We start from the raw sequence: 16563 nt of genomic DNA, 5'->3' as shown, positions 1-16563 counted from the left end.
GTGTATTATATATATGTACTGTATAATAGATGGCGAGCTATGTGGTTACACTCTTTAGGATCCGAAGAGCAAAAAGAAATAGAAAAACAAAAATCGTCCAGCTCCCTAGGCCCCATGTGGTCTATAACGTGATCGGTAAGAGGCTGTATTATAATAGATCATTTATAGGTTATTATAACCTTTCACATACAACAATGGTGAATAGAGAGTCTCGGGTGTCGCTTTTCTCATCCAGAGCGGGGAAGAAAGGTGGCGAAGATCCATCATCCGTATAATGTTCTCAGCTTTGTTATATCTTCATTAAAAATCCATCGGCTGGATACAGAAGACCTGATGTCTAACCACCATTGTGTATGTGCAATCCTGAGATAAAGTGCCCCCGGTGGTGGGAAACGCATCGGCGGTCGGGTTCTGTGTCATTTTAATCCTGATGTAGGGTACAGCGATGGGCACCAGTTCTACCCCTAGTAACCCGCCGTTTTCCAGAAGCAGCCAGTATCTAAGATTTAGCAATGGTAACTGTTGTATTGGTGGTTGTTCTTGGCTTGGTTCTTGTATTTTTTTTTTGCCCGGTATTGGTTATAACATTTACACCCAGACTAGTTTGGGTGCGTCGTGGTAACTGGCTCTATCGGGATGTCGTAATGGTTCAGGCATCTCACGGGATCGTGATTGCTATTACACGCAGATAGGTTACATATGCCTGTAGGTTTGGGCATTGCCATCTGCCTAAAGAACACTTCATAGGGAGTGGCACGGTATAATTGGCGGCACCCTGGTGTCTTCTCCGCACGTAGCATAATGTAGTCTCTCTTCTGGAATCCTGCCCTATTCACCTCCATATTATCACTCCAGTTACTGCCCCATAGGTTTCCAGACCTGCGTTGGTGTTCTCCATTCAGCTACTGCTTGGTTGGTCTATATAATGACTAGTGTAAAATACTCGAGTGCTTGTTACTAATGGTGCTGTACTTGACTCAAGTAACAAACCCCATTGAAATCAACAGGAGACTGCTCCCATCCTCATCATATTCCTCTCCATGCTAAGGTCCGTACCAGGTCTATAGACATTGGCACTTTGCCCGTCTACCACACCTGACTATCGATTATACTGGATTTGGATTTTCACTACGATGCTCTCCTCTAAAGTCTGTGATCATAAAGCTGATCCTGACTTCTGATCCGGTCCCGCTGGAACAGAATCAACTATCATATTGGAGATTTAGGTTCTCCCCTGAGGGTAGGTTCACACTACGGAACCTGAGCAGAGAATTTCCAATGGATTCCGTAGCTTGTAACTGTTCACGGCCGCGTGCCTCTCCACCTGTGCCTTAGACACCATTTTATGCACGGGCGGATTAATCGGGCCGCCCATAGAATGGTGTCTATGGAGCCAGCAGAAAGGCGTGCAGCCGTGAGCAGGTACAAGCTACGGGATCAGTCAGAAATTCTCTGCTCGGGTTCCGTAGTGTGAACCTACCCTTAAAGTTATTGGATGGGACCTCCATCTAATCCTTTCCCTATGTGTCCTCCTCCTATAGAGCTTCAGTGATAGGTTAACATTAGGCAGTTGTATATGGTGCTACCCTTTTTTGCTGTAAAAGTGGTGTAATTCGGGGAGCTGGGAGTCTTTAATGCAGCCAAACTTACTTCCCCTGCTGTGCCAGTTCCTTTTCCATGGTGTTTCCATCACTTTCTGAGGTTTTCAGGTGCACCAGACACCTCTGCCGAATAGGAGGACCCTGAAAAAATGCTTGAGTCTCACATTGATTTTAATGGGGTTTGTAACTTGAAACGAGCATTTGAAAATACTCAACTCGAGTAACAAGCATTTTGGTACTCGCTTATCCCTAAATAACATCACTAGGGGTAAAGTATGTGCCCATCGCTGTTCCTTTTTCTTGACAATTCAAGGGAAGTTTGTGTATTTCTTTTCAACAAGAAAGCTATTTGTTCAGAGGGTCTGGCCAACATACAGTATCACTAATAATGTACTTACATACGAGCTGCTTCTGAAAAGCTCTGACTAATAGGCTGGCTTTAGGGGTGGACCAGGTGCCCATCGCTGTACCCTTCATCAAGATTAAAAGGAAAAACACTGTCTCCAAATAACGAGAATAGTTTCCAACTGGAACACTATTTGTTGTCAGGGCCGAGTAGATAGTAGATACACAGGCTAAGCATACAGTATCACATGAAAGTGGCTGAATAGACAGTATCACATACAGTAGGCTTAAATACATGGCTCATTAGGCAGCATCATACATGACTGACTGTATGACAGTTGTGTAGGTGGTGGTTGAATTTCTGCTTTTCATGCTGCACCCTAGCACTGAGCGTGCTTACACCGTTCCTCTTGACCGACCACTTTATCACAGGATTTGTTTCTAGGTGACCGATAAGGAGATTTTTGGTATAATGTAGCCGCCAACAGGGGACGGGGGATCAGATTTCCATCACAAACCAAACATTTGTACTGTGGCGTATCAGTGAGTTATAAAGAAACCAAAGTGGCAGAGCGCCCTGCACCTCCAGTGTCACCTCTCAATGGCAAATGGCCCAGATACAAGGTGTTTTATAAAAGGTACCAAAGACCATTAATAATTGTGTCCTACACAGGTGCATGGCTAAAATAAAACCATCGCCGTCCCATAATACCGCACACCGCTCACCCCAGAGCGACCCTATCCAGACCAAATCCTGGTCCCCATCACCCCGACCACACGTAATAGCTATAAATATCACCAACAATAGGAGCACTGTCCTCACTCCGCATCCAACCATCACCACCACAACCAACCACAAGCACCCATTACTCTATACTACCCCAACAAGCACTACGACCCCCGACTCCCTGTAAACAAATGTTATCCCCCTCATAGACTAAACTATGCACTGCCATACACAGCCGATGGCAACCATCTATTGTCTATAGGGGGCTTCCTGATTTGCAGCTGGTATCACACGATAGACACAAAGGCGCTAATGGGATTTCCCCGAATGACTGCAGAACGTAGAAGGGGGTCCGTGTAACTAACCTACTTACTGGGATCCCTCGTCTTCTGTCCTAGTTTCCCACCACCATGAGAACTGGCTGCATAGCACTATACCGGACCCTCTCCTCAGCCCCAGCACTATACCAGACAGACCCTTCTTTTAGCCGGCGCTGTACCGGGCCCTCTCCTCAGCCCCGGCACTATACCGGACCCTCTCCTCAGCCCCGGCACTATACCGGACCCTCTTCTCAGCCCCAGCACTATACCAGACAGACCCTTCTTTTAGCCGGCACTGTACCGGGCCCTCTCCTCAGCCCCGGCACTATACCGGACCCTCTCCTCAGCCCCGGCACTATACCGGACCCTCTCCTCAGCCCCGGCACTATACCGGACCCTCTCCACAGCCGGCACTATACCGGACCCTCTCCACAGCCGGCACTATACCGGACCCTCTCCTCAGCCCCGGCACTATACCGGACCCTCTCCTCAGCCCCGGCACTATACCTGACCCTCTCCTCTTCCCCGGCACTATACCGGACCCTCTCCTCAGCCCCGGCATTATACTGGACCCTCTCCTCAGCCCCGGCATTATACTGGACCCTCTCCTCTTCCCCGGCACTATACCAGACCCTCTTCTCAGCCGGCACTATACCGGACCCTCTCCTCAGCCCCAGCACTATACCAGGCCCTCTCCTCAGCAGGCACTATACCGGACCCTCTCCACAGCCGGCACTATACCGGACCCTCTCCTCAGCCGGCACTATACCGGACCCTCTCCTCAGTACCGGCACTATACCGGACCCTCTCCTCAGTATCGGCACTATACCGGACCCTCTCCACAGCCGGCACTATACCGGACCCTCTCCTCAGTACCGGCACTATACCGGACCCTCTCCTCAGTACCGGCACTATACCGGACCCTCTCCTCAGCCGCCACTATACTGGACCCTCTTCTCAGCCGGCACTATACCGGACCCTCTCCTCAGTACCGGCACTATACCGGACCCTCTCCTCAGCCAGCTCATCTCTCCAGGACATGGTGCTGCTGCTGCACATCACAGTCGCCCTTCACAGCGGACCCTTTGTTCCCTCTTTTGTTTGATCTCCTTATCGGAGCCGCCGCTCTATCAGAAATGTGACGTTTACTCAGTAACTGATGGAAACTGTTAACCCTTCCAGCCCCATCTCCAGCAGAGACCTCCCTTTAAATAACACCCGTACACTGCCGGCAGCGGCCATCTTGTTCCAATGTAAAGTTTATTGAAGAATACAAATTATTACAAAGACTCTGTGCCTGTCGTAGGATTATCGGATGAGACAAATATACAAAAAAAAAAAAAAAGAACCCCCCCCCCCTCGTGGTCGCTTCTCCACAGTAATGGAGTCCAGGGCTACGGGTCCTGCTGTCTAAAACACAGCGAATCCCGGCTCTGGTCACCTCCAAATCCTTAAAATCCTAAACTCAAAACATCGGCATTAAATTAATTTCTACTTAATAACAAAAAAGACATAAGCAAAAGGAATGGAAAGAGTTTAGCGCCACCTCTGATGTCCCTGGGTTTTATACTCCAGACACCTCCAGAGCTGCATTCATAATGTTGCCGACTGCTGCTTAGGAGGTAAGCTAAAATCCAATCACCTCCAGAGCTGCATTCATAACGCTGCTGACTGCTGCTTGGAAGCAATTGTATATTCCAATCACCTCCAGAGCTGCATTCATAACGCTGCTGACTGCTGCTTGGAAGCAATTGTATATTCCAATCACCTCCAGAGCTGCATTCATAACGCTGCAGACTGCTGCTCGAATACAAACCAATGCTCCTATCACACATCCAGGCCTGCTTTGAATCCTTTGGCTGCAATGCATTATGGGAGGCACAGAAGTATAAACACTACAACACCCATAATACTATACAGGATCTGAATCAGCAGTGAGATCTGATGTCTGACAGGGACAGAATTCAGAGTGCAGCTCTGGAGTTAAAGCAAAATATTCAAAAGTTCTATACAGATTACCTATATAAACACCTACATAAACATCCTGGTATAGATTATAGCTTACACCCTGGAAGAATTCTGAATGCAGCTCTGAAGGTGACATACTTTCAATAGACGCAAAAAAAAAAAAAAAAAGTTACGACAAATATTCCTGCAGAAATCTCTTCAATTCGAGAATTTTAACCCTTCATCTACCACCCTAATTTTTTTAAGAACCGTCACTCCTGATTGGCTGCTTTGGGCAACAAAGAAATAACCGATTGGTGATTAGCAGGCATCTAAGGTGAAGCTGTTATTTAGCCGCCATGATTGTCGCTCGCAGTGGTTGAGGGTATATACATATATATATACACATATATACCCAGAGCAGCTTTAGCCTTTGGTCTGTGTGGTCCCCACAATAATCATCCCCACAATCCAGCGCAAAAATGACTCATATATATAGATGTACACACAGGAAGTCCTATAATCCGGACTACAAGGGGATCCATAGTCTCCTCAGATTACATGAGGATTATACCTGGGATCCAGTTTCTCTCCCTGAATCCAATATACCAGAACAGTCCAATAATCCGGATTAGAGGACCCCCCTCCTGTGTGTCCATTATATATAGATTTATATACAGTATAATTCCTGTAATCCGCCACATTACTTTAGTGTTTCATCTCTGATAATGCAGACTTTTTTTTTTCCTTACACACTGCCGGATTAAAGGAATTATTATAACTTTACTTTTTTTTTATATTTTATTATATTCTACATGTACACAGATCCTGGTCCCTGCCCTGTATGTCTAGAGACCCCCCCAAACCAGAGACGTCTTATGTGACCGCGTCCCTGAGACATCCGAGCCGCCTGGATTATTAAAGAAGCAAAAAAAAAAAAAAAAAAAAAAAAAAAAGCGCACATGTCCCACAATGCATTTCATCCAATTATTAAAAGGCACGATGAATGTGTAGGGGGTTTCCCTTCCTCCCATGCAGGGACATTGAGGTGTTGTCCATCCATTTCCCTCAGGCCTCCTCAGAGGAGCACAGTGCGCCGTCCTCGGTTATTCACCCAATGTGACTTCTATACGGGGGGAGGAGGAGGGGTTATGACCCGTACCGATCCTGCGGAGAGAGGAAAAGTCAGTAATGTAATGTATGTACACAGTGACCCCACCAGCAGAATAGTGAGTGCAGCTCTGGGGTATAATACAGGATCAGTAATGTATGTACACAGTGATCCCACCAGCAGAATAGTGAGTGCAGCTCTGGGGTATAATACAGGATGTAACTTAGGATCAGTAATGTAATGTATGTACACAGTGACCCAACCAGCAGAATAGTGAGTGCAGCTCTGGAGTATAATACATTACTGATCCTGAGTTACATCCTGTATTATACTCCAGAGCTGCACTCACTATTCTGCTGGTGGGGTCACTGTGTACATACATTACATTACTGATCCTGAGTTACATCCTGTATTATACCCCAGAGCTCGACTCACTACTCTGCTGGTGGGGTCACTGTGTACATACATTACTGATCCTGAGTTACATCCTGTATGTACACAGTGACCCCACCAGCAGAATAGTGAGTGCAGCTCTGGAGTATAATACAGGATCAGTAATGTATGATTGCAGGTGATGAGTGTTCCCTGGTATCACTGGGTGTATCCGCTGTATCTAAGTTGCTGCCCATTTGTCATGTTATTGAGCTCCTGTTCTCTGCCCGGTGATGGGGCACTGAGCTGTCCTCTCACCCTCGGGCTATAAGGAGCAATCTGGGCAGTAGATATGAGATTTCCAGTGTCTGTATACTGTGTGGACAATCCCTTTAGCATCACTCACTCTGCGGCAGGACAGTGGGGGGCGCTGTTTGCTTACAGGGCCTCATCCTTACAGACAGGGCGCCCCGATGCCGGATAACACTCACCTGAATAGTCGTCATAACGCCATTAGCCAGTACAGACAGTCGCCCAGCGACAGATTTCACCCCTTGCTTGAAGTTGGTCATGTCCGGGGCCGTCGGCAGGACGTTGGACAGGTTGTAGTTGGCTGTAATTACAGGGAAATGTGTTAAAAGGGGTCACATGACCTATCACAGTTATCACAGCGCCCCCTGCTGATTCTTCCCTCCATCACATGATGCATCCTGTACTGTGGAGGGGACTGGTGACCCCATAATCCTGCACTGCGGAGGGCCGGGGGAGGGGACTGGTGACCCCATAATCCTGCACTGCGGAGGGCTGGGGGAGGGGACTGGTGACCCCATAATCCTGCACTGCGGAGGGCCGGGGGAGGGGACGGGTGACCGCATAATCCTGCGCTGTGGAGGGCCGGGTGACCCCATAATCCTGTGCTGCGGAGGGCCAGGGGAGGGAACGGGTAACCCCATAATCCTGCACTGCAGAGGGCCGGGGGGAGGGGACTGGTGACCCCATAATCCTGTGCTGCGGAGGGCCAGGGGAGGGGACGGGTAACCCCATGGTCCTGCGCTGCGGAGGGCCAGGGGAGGGGACGGGTAACCCCATGGTCCTGCGCTGCGGAGGGCTGGGGGGAGGGGACTGGTGACCCCATAATCCTGCACTGCGGAGGTCCAGGGGAGGGGACTGGTGACCCCATAATCCTGCGCTGCGGAGGGCCGGGGGGAGGGGACTGGTGACCCCATAATCCTGCACTGCGGAGGTCCAGGGGAGGGGACTGGTGACCCCATAATCCTGCGCTGCGAAGGGCTCGGTGACCCCTGACATCACATACCTGATGGCTGCTTCTTGTGCTCATCGAACAAGTCGGCGGAGCTGATGGACGTGTTTCCTGAGAGTCTCTCCAGCCGAGACCTCGTCTCATACTGTGGGATGAAAGGACAGTAAGAACAATGGATACACGAGATATAAGGACATAAAATACAAGAATAATCCCCTCACACATCATCAAAGGGTGCAGAGCACTAAATCCCAGAATTCTGCTGTTGGCAGCCACCACTAGGGGGAGCTCACTGCAGACAGATTATACATTGAACTCAGTAATAACTCTGTATGCAGTGAGCGGCCTCTAGTGGGGGCTGCAGGCAGCAGCACTGCATCATGTGACACCGTCTAGGCGGGGGAGGAGAGGCAGTCTAGGCGGGGGAGGAGAGGCAGTCTAGGCGGGGGAGGAGACGCAGTCTAGGCGGGGGAGGAGACGCAGTCTAGGCGGGGGAGGAGACGCAGTCTAGGCGGGGGAGGAGACGCAGTCTAGGCAGGGGAGGAGACGCAGTCTAGGCAGGGGAGGAGACGCAGTCTAGGCAGGGGAGGAGACGCAGTCTAGGCAGGGGAGGAGACGCAGTCTAGGCAGGGGACGGGACTCCACCCCCCCCTATGGGCTCCAGCAGACCTTAGTAATCAAGTACTGATTGCAGAGATTAATGCAGGACTTATGTGTTGCATTGATCTCTATAAGAAATCAGCGCATAGCTCACAGGAGCCCCCCCGAGGGAAATATAAATTACTGTGTAAAAAACGTTAAAAACTTTAAGGGTGCGTTCACACCTACAGGATCTGCAGCAGATTTGATGCTGTGTTCAGTTATTTAAATGAAATCTGCTGCATAAAATCAGCTGCAGATCCTGTAGGTGTGAACGCACCATAAAGAAATAATTAAAAACAAACACCAAACACAAAACCTCACAAAATGAAACAAGTTTTCTCATTGGTTTCGCATCACATTATATTCTCTCAGTGCAAAGTCCAATCGCTGTCACAGACAAAGGGCTGGTGGGTCTGTAGGTGAAAGCGTGCAAACACTGCGGAGGAGGCAGCAACACAAAGCAGATTATTGTGACTATCGACTTTCTTGATGCAACAGATGAGGCTCCTGTTCCGGCCGTTCTGGATGTTAATGGCCGGGGGGGGGGGGTAGGGGGAGGGGGGGGGGTGCTCAGCTGCTCTGTGTACACGCTCAGCACTGCCGCATCTTATGTAAGTCTCTCCATGGTTCTGTTTACTGAATTGGTGAGGAAAGCTGACCCCCTCCCCCCCCCCCTCTACCATATATCCCATCCCCCCTCCCTCCACCTCTGTGCCATATATCACCTCCAACCCCCCTCCTCCACCTTTACCGCCATATATCCCACCCCCCCTCCTCCACAATATATCCCCCGGCCCCCCTCTTCCACCTCTGTGCCATATATCACCCGGCCACCTTCCTCCACCTCCATATATCCCACCCCCCCTCCTCCACAATATATTACCCGGCCCCCCTCTTCCATCTCTGCCGCCATATATCACCCGGCCACCTTCCTCCACCTCTGCCGCCATATATCACCCGGCCACCTTCCTCCACCTCTGCCGCCATATATCGCCCGGCCACCTTCTTCCACCTCTGCCGCCATATATCGCCCGGCCACCTTCTTCCATCTCTGCCGCCATATATCACCCGGCCACCCTCTTCCACCTCTGTGCCATATATCACCCGTCCACCTTGCTCCACCTCTGCCGCCATATATCACCCGGCCCCCCTCTTCCATCTCTGCCGCCATATATCACCCGGCCACCTTCCTCCACCTCTGCCGCCATATATCACCCGGCCACCTTCTTCCATCTCTGCCGCCATATATCACCCGGCCACCCTCTTCCATCTCTGCCGCCATATATCACCCGGCCACCCTCTTCCATCTCTGCCGCCATATATCACCCGGCCACCCTCTTCCATCTCTGCCGCCATATATTACCCGGCCACCCTCCTCCACAATATATCACCCCCCCCCCGGCCCCCTTCCTTCACAATATATCACCCCCCCCCCCCCCCCCCGGCCCCCTTCCTCCACAATATATCACCCCCCCTTCCCCCACCGCCATATATCACCCCCCCCCCCCCCCCGGCCCCCTTCCTCCACAATATATCACCCCCCCCCCGGCCCCCTTCCTCCACAATATATCACCCCCCCTTCCCCCACCGCCATATATCACCCCCCGGCCCCCCCTCCTCCACCTCTCCCTCAATATATCCCACCCTGTGGTCACACTCACATCTGCGTTGTCTTGTTTCCCGAAGTACATGTCTGAAGAGATGGCTTTTGCGTTCCCAAACTTCTTCTGGGCGTCGTCTGTGGCTGAGGAGGGCTCCAGATCGGGCTTACGGCGAGTCGCTGGTCTAAGAGGAAAAAGAAGAAAAGGGTTGTTCACCAGAATCTCCAGTCTTCCAGTACTTATCAGCTGCTGCATGTCCTACAGGAAGTGGTGTATTCTCTTCAGTCTGACTGCTCTCTGCTGCCACCTCTGTCCATGTCAGGAACTGTCCAGAGCATCAGAAAATCCCCATAGAAAACCTCTCCTGCTCTGGACAGTTCCTGACATGGACAGAGGTGGCAGCAGAGAGCACTGTGTCAGACTGGAGAGAATACACCACTTCCTGCAGGACATACAGCAGCTGATAAGTACTGGAAGACTGGAGATTTTTAATAGAAGTCAATTACAAATCTCTGGCACTTGCTGGGACCAGTTAATTTGAATTTTTTTTGGGGGGTAAACAGATAGAAATAACGCAAGTAACATAGAACCTGGATGTTTAACCTCTTAGATGCTGCATCTAAGCGGTTAGAAAGATGGAGACCTCCCACAATGCACAATCCCTACCGATCCTCATAGCCGCCGCTCTTGGAGCTCATGGTGGTCTCATAGTCGTTGCCGGACGTCTCCTTCTTCCAGAAATCCTCGTTGCGTTCGTCCCAGCTGAGGAATGAACTGGTGACCGGCTCCGGGGGGTCCTCGCGGTATCTGTGGGTGCAGGAAGTGTTAGGATGTATCCATGGCAACCAGACTGTCAGACAGGACTCTGGGTAAGGAGGACTCACCGGGATCGGGAGCTGCTGCTGCTGCTGCTAAAGAAGTAGTCGGGGTCCTCCTCGTGATAGACCTTCTTGGGTTTGGAGCCTCTCGGGGCCTCCTGCTCGATTGTTTGCATCTCAGAGAGAACAGAATGGGAGATGCCGCTGAGGAGGTAGAGGAGGATGGAGTCAGCGGGATTGTTACAGCGCCCCCTATGTGTGTGTGTGTGTGTATATATATATATAGCCTTCTCTGTTACTAGTCTCACCTGCGATTCCCGAAGCCCATCCCCAGCCGCTCGGCCTCAGCCTTTTTCTTAGCAGGAAGATTCTTCAGCTTCTCGTCGTCCTTCTGCTTCTGGATCTCCAGATCCTTATAGGCCAAACGCAGAGAGGCGACTCTGATGGGGACAGATAGAGAACGTCGGATTGGGAAGGTGCAGTGTTACTGTATTATACTGCACAGCGATCTATACGTCCAGCTATCCTCTAAGTACTAGAATTGTCATATATATGAGCACAGCGCCATCTAGTGGCCACAACAGCACAGTACTCCTGTACTGAAAAATGTATACTCCAGAGCTGTACTCACTATTCTGCTGGTAGGGTCACTGTGTACATACATTACATTACTGATCCTGAGTTACATCCTGTATTATACCCCAGAGCTGCACTCACTATTCTGCTGGTGGGGTCACTGTGTACATATATTACTGATCCTGAGTTACATCCTGTATTATACTCCAGAGCTGTACTCACTATTCTGCTAAAGAGGTCACTGTGTACATACATTACTGATCCTGTATTATACTCCAGAGCTGCACTCACTATTCTGCTGGTGGGGTCACTGTGTACATATATTACATTACTGATCCTGAGTCACATCCTGTATTATACCCCAGAGCTGCACTCACTATTCTGCTGGTGGGGTCACTGTGTACATACATTACTGATCCTGTATTATACTCCAAAGCTGCACTCACTATTCTGCTGGTGGGGTCACTGTGTACATACATTACATTACTGATCCTGAGCTACATCCTGTATTATACTCCAGAGCTGCACTCACTATTCTGCTGGTGGGGTCACTGTGTACATACATTACATTACTGATCCTGAGTCACATCCTGTATTATACTCCAGAGCTGCACTCACTATTCTGCTGGTGAGGTCACATTACTCACATGGGCTCCTCAGCCTTCTTGCTGACAGTCGCCATCTCTTGCTCCTTGATCTTGTCTACGGCCTGGGCCTGTTTCTCGATCTCGGTGAAGCTCTTGCTGCTCACCTTCTGGGCCCCCAGTCCGGCCTTCTTGGCCCCGAGCTGCAAAGCGGAGACAATCACAGACACAAGTTATAAGAGGAGCGGCTGATATCAGTCACATATGATGTAAGACCACGGGTGCTTTCACACATCTGCCGCCTTCAGAGCTGAAATCCCCCCCACACACACACAGACAGCACAGGGGGCGTCTCTCACCCCTTTCTTGGCCGGTCCCGGCTTCTTCTTGATGATTGAACTGACGTCTGCAAGTGAAAACACTGGAGGTTACTGAGATTCCCAGCGGGGTCAGGGGACCGAAAACCAGCGGGAGAGGAGGAGCGGACGACACAAGCGCAGCCAAAGGAATCGGAAATTACATCGCCAAAACTTACCGACAGCCGGGAGATAGTGCCATGCATGAGAGAGGCTGCAGGAGGCGGAGCCGGACTCTATACGGGGGCCCCCCCCTGAGGCTGTATACAGCTGACCCTGCCCCCCCCCTGAGGCTGTATACAGCTGACCCTGCCCCCCCCCTGAGGCTGTATACAGCTGACCCTGCTCCCTGTGCTGAGGCTGTATACAGCTGACCCTGCCCCCAGTGCTGAGGCTGTATACAGCTGACCCTGCCCCCAGTGCTGAGGCTGTATACAGCTGACCCTGCCCCCAGTGCTGAGGCTGTATACAGCTGACCCTGCCCCCTGTGCTGAGGCTGTATACAGCTGACCCTGCCCCCAGTGCTGAGGCTGTATACAGCTGACCCTGCCCCCAATGCTGAGGCTGTATACAGCTGACCCTGCCCCCAATGCTGAGGCTGTATACAGCTGACCCTGCCCCCAATGCTGAGGCTGTATACAGCTGACCCTGCCCCCAGTGCTGAGGCTGTATACAGCTGACCCTGCCCCCAGTGCTGAGGCTGTATACAGCTGACCCTGCCCCCAGTGCTGAGGCTGTATACAGCTGACCCTGCCCCCAGTGCTGAGGCTGTATACAGCTGACCCTGCCCCCAGTGCTGAGGCTGTATACAGCTGACCCTGCCCCAATGCTGAGGCTGTATACAGCTGCCCCTGCCCCCAGTGCTGAGGCTGTATACAGCTGCCCCTGCCCCCAGTGCTGAGGCTGTATACAGCTGCCCCTGCCCCCTGTGCTGAGGCTGTATACAGCTGCCCCTGCCCCCTGTGCTGAGGCTGTATACAGCTGACCCTGCCCCCAGTGCTGAGGCTGTATACAGCTGACCCTGCCCCCTGTGCTGAGGCTGTATACAGCTGACCCTGCCCCCAGTGCTGAGGCTGTATACAGCTGACCCTGCCCCCAGTGCTGAGGCTGTATACAGCTGACCCTGCCCCCAGTGCTGAGGCTGTATACAGCTGACCCTGCCCCCAGTGCTGAGGCTGTATACAGCTGACCCTGCCCCCAATGCTGAGGCTGTATACAGCTGCCCCTGCCCCCAGTGCTGAGGCTGTATACAGCTGCCCCTGCCCCCAGTGCTGAGGCTGTATACAGCTGCCCCTGCCCCCTGTGCTGAGGCTGTATACAGCTGCCCCTGCCCCCTGTGCTGAGGCTGTATACAGCTGACCCTGCCCCCAGTGCTGAGGCTGTATACAGCTGACCCTGCCCCCAGTGCTGAGGCTGTATACAGCTGACCCTGCCCCCTGTGCTGAGGCTGTATACAGCTGACCCTGCCCCCAGTGCTGAGGCTGTATACAGCTGACCCTGCCCCCAGTGCTGAGGCTGTATACAGCTGACCCTGCTCCCTCACTATCTGAATATAAAGTAACAGCGACATCTGCTGGTGACACAAGGAAATGCACTATATGGCAGCCACAGAGCAAAGCAGGTGTGGCTGCAACTTTTATTTTTAATAGATTTTTCTCCGTTTCTGGCTCTCTGCTCGCTGTCAGTACATAACAAGGTTTCAAGCATCTGAATGTGAAGATGAATTGTTCTAATATCTGAGAGCTGAAGCGTATATACAAGTGTATCAGCTGTGAGAAGTATTGGCCCGGGAGGAAGAACGTTCCCGCTTACCGACAAACGGTGAAGAAATAACAAAGTCTATGAGAAAGGAGCAAGAAAACCCAGATGCTTTCCTGCATGAATAGCGCCCCTCTCGTGCCCAGGTCATGTCTGGTATTGCAGCTCAGCCCCATTGATATAAAGTAGAGCTGCAATACCAGACACGACCCAGGTGTGGCGCTGTTCTTTGGAATCTATGTTTCCTAACAACCCCGTGACTGGCCCTTTAAGAGCAATGCTTGGCATGTGTTTCCCCCTGCCCTGCTGAGTCCAGGTCTTCCCCACACAGGAGCGGGACCCCCCCCCTTACTTGTCCACCACCGATGTGACCCCCTAAAATGCAGCGACAGAAATCTATCATCAGTGTAAAGATTTTAGAGAATTCCTTTAATCCACCGTCAATCAGTGCCGGATTATCAGACCTTCCCTACACGATCCCGTCCTCTGCTTCCTGACGAGCTTTAGATTACATTAGAATATTGTGACGGATTATCGGACGCCGGATTAAAGGAATTCCACCATTAAAGGGAAGCGGGCCCGCTCTGGACCCCGGTGTAAGGGACCACCACAGTGTAACAGGATCTGAAGTGTCAGCGGCTGTGGTGGCCCTTTAAGGGGCTGATCAGGTGGGATGTGGGGGAGGGGCACGGATCACCGGAGGCTGAAGCCGCTGTAAGCGGAGGACCATCACCTTTGGCTGCTGCAGCGCCTCCTGCAGACTCTAAATTCATTGAATCGGCTGCAACAAAAAGACAGACAAGACAGGTTTACAGGGGGGCACGACCACCACATCCACAAGGGGGCGCTCCTGCTGCTTCAGAGTTGGCCCCTTTAAAGGGGTATTCCACTCACACATAACTACTAATATGTCGCTGCCCATGGTGAGACTAACAATTCCTTCCATACTTGTTATAATCTATACAGTCTCCTTCCCCCAGTTCTGAGCTGCTGAAGACACAAAAATCTGTGTGTGAGCTTTTCTCTGTCTCTCCCCCTCCCTTCTGAGACAGCAGATGTAAACAAGTCCAAAAAAGCTAAAAAGTTGCAGATACAGCCTGCCAGGCAATTGTTTACATCAGCCGTCTCAGAAGGGAGGGGGAGACAGAGAAAAAAGCTCACACAGATTTTTGTGTCTTCAGCAGAAAGCAGCAGAGACCTGGGGGAATGAGACTGAATAAATAACAAGTATGGAAGGAATAGTTAGTCTCACCATGGGCAGCAACATATGTTTGAGTGGAATACCCCTTTAAGAGTCATGATTTAAAGGGGAAATCCAAATGAAATGGGCATGAATTGGAGATTTCTCTTAACCTGTGTTTCTACAGCTGTTGCAAAACTACAACTCCCAGCATGTTAGGGCATGCTGGGAGTTGTAGTTTTGCTACAGCTGAAGAGCACTGCTGTAAAGGAGAAATCATAAAAGGGATAAAATAATCACAAGCGGACTGCCTCTTTAAAGGGGTTGTTCAATTATTTTTCTTTCAAATCAGCTGGTGTCAGTAAGTTATACAGATTTGTGATTTACTTCTATTTAAAAATCTCCAGTCTTCCAGTACTTATCAGCTGCTGTATGTCCTGCAGGAAGTGGTGTATTCTCTCCAGTCTGACACAGTGCTCTCTGCTGCCACCTCTGTCCATGTCAGGAACTGTCCAGAGCAGCAGCAAATCCCCATAGGAAACTTCTCCCGCTCTGGACAGTTCCTGACATGGACAGAGGTGGCAGCAGAGAGCGCTGTGTCAGACTGGAGAGAATAACCCACTTTCTGCAGGACATACAGCAGCTGATAAGTACTGGGAGACTGAAGATTTTTTTTAATAGAGGTAAATTACAATTCTCTGGCACCAGTTGATTTGAAAGATTTTTTTTTTAGACAACCCCTTTAAGGATGACATCAGCAGTGAGGATGACATCACAGGGTTACCTAGTGCCGCCTTGGGGGACATGCTGAGGCAGTCGACGCTCGGCCCGGCTTCTCGTTCACCTGAAACTAAACACAAGTGAAAGACGTCAGATCACATACACAGGGGGGGGGGTCGCCTCACACATAGTGACTAAAGGGTTAAAGATGCCCCAGGTCGGGACCCCCCCAGAATAGGACAGGCTGGGGTCTCTTACATGGGACTGCCTCTTACCTTCCTTGCTGTCAGGGAGCGGCTGCGGAGCGCTCAGGGTGATCAACTCATCGGTAACTTCCGGATCTTCCCATTCGGCATTTCTCACCTGCTGAGAGAAGGAAGATAATCCTATAATCCGGCAGATGGTCGCCCAATCCTGATAATCCGGCACATGACCCCAGTAATCCTGTGCTGTATTAGCAGGAAGGTGTCGCTCCCCTGAAGAAGCTGGAAACACGCCGGACGCCTCCCCAGACACCAATGTGAATCCATCTATACAGGAGGGCCCATAGTGAGTCCTGTAATCTGGAATCTAGGAATGTCGGATTATCGGAATGTTACGCTTCCTCTGAATAGTCAGCGCTACCTCCACATGGGACGCAAAGA

The 16563-nt window shown here is 50.9% G+C and overlaps 1 protein-coding gene across 3 annotated transcripts in view; it reads right to left on the bottom strand.

The window, feature by feature from the left end:
• Window positions 1-4234: 4234 nt before the first annotated feature.
• The window catches only part of ARFGAP3 (ARF GTPase activating protein 3), a 23087-nt gene continuing 10758 nt past the window's right edge, over window positions 4235-16563 (bottom strand). The window contains exons 5-17 of one of the 3 annotated variants that reach the window (XM_069965611.1): window positions 16544-16563; window positions 16195-16285; window positions 15984-16049; window positions 14753-14800; window positions 12265-12311; window positions 11969-12108; window positions 11054-11185; window positions 10812-10949; window positions 10594-10734; window positions 9988-10111; window positions 7739-7829; window positions 6915-7036; window positions 4235-6107 (exon numbers count right to left, since the gene is read on the bottom strand). The exon at window positions 16544-16563 is cut by the window's right edge and continues 58 nt beyond it. In XM_069965611.1, the coding sequence (XP_069821712.1) occupies window positions 6090-6107; window positions 6915-7036; window positions 7739-7829; window positions 9988-10111; window positions 10594-10734; window positions 10812-10949; window positions 11054-11185; window positions 11969-12108; window positions 12265-12311; window positions 14753-14800; window positions 15984-16049; window positions 16195-16285; window positions 16544-16563 (1178 nt within the window). In that variant the 3' untranslated portion in view covers window positions 4235-6089. The remainder of the gene's footprint in view (window positions 6108-6914; window positions 7037-7738; window positions 7830-9987; window positions 10112-10593; window positions 10735-10811; window positions 10950-11053; window positions 11186-11968; window positions 12109-12264; window positions 12312-14752; window positions 14801-15983; window positions 16050-16194; window positions 16286-16543) is intronic. The other 2 variants (XM_069965620.1, XM_069965630.1) reach the window with 2 other exon arrangements.

This window comes from Dendropsophus ebraccatus, chromosome 1 (assembly GCF_027789765.1).
Source record: "Dendropsophus ebraccatus isolate aDenEbr1 chromosome 1, aDenEbr1.pat, whole genome shotgun sequence".
Taxonomy (NCBI): Eukaryota; Metazoa; Chordata; class Amphibia; order Anura; family Hylidae; genus Dendropsophus; species Dendropsophus ebraccatus.
The sequence above is the reverse complement of the archived record's forward strand: the minus strand, read 5'-3'. Positions and strand labels throughout refer to the sequence as shown.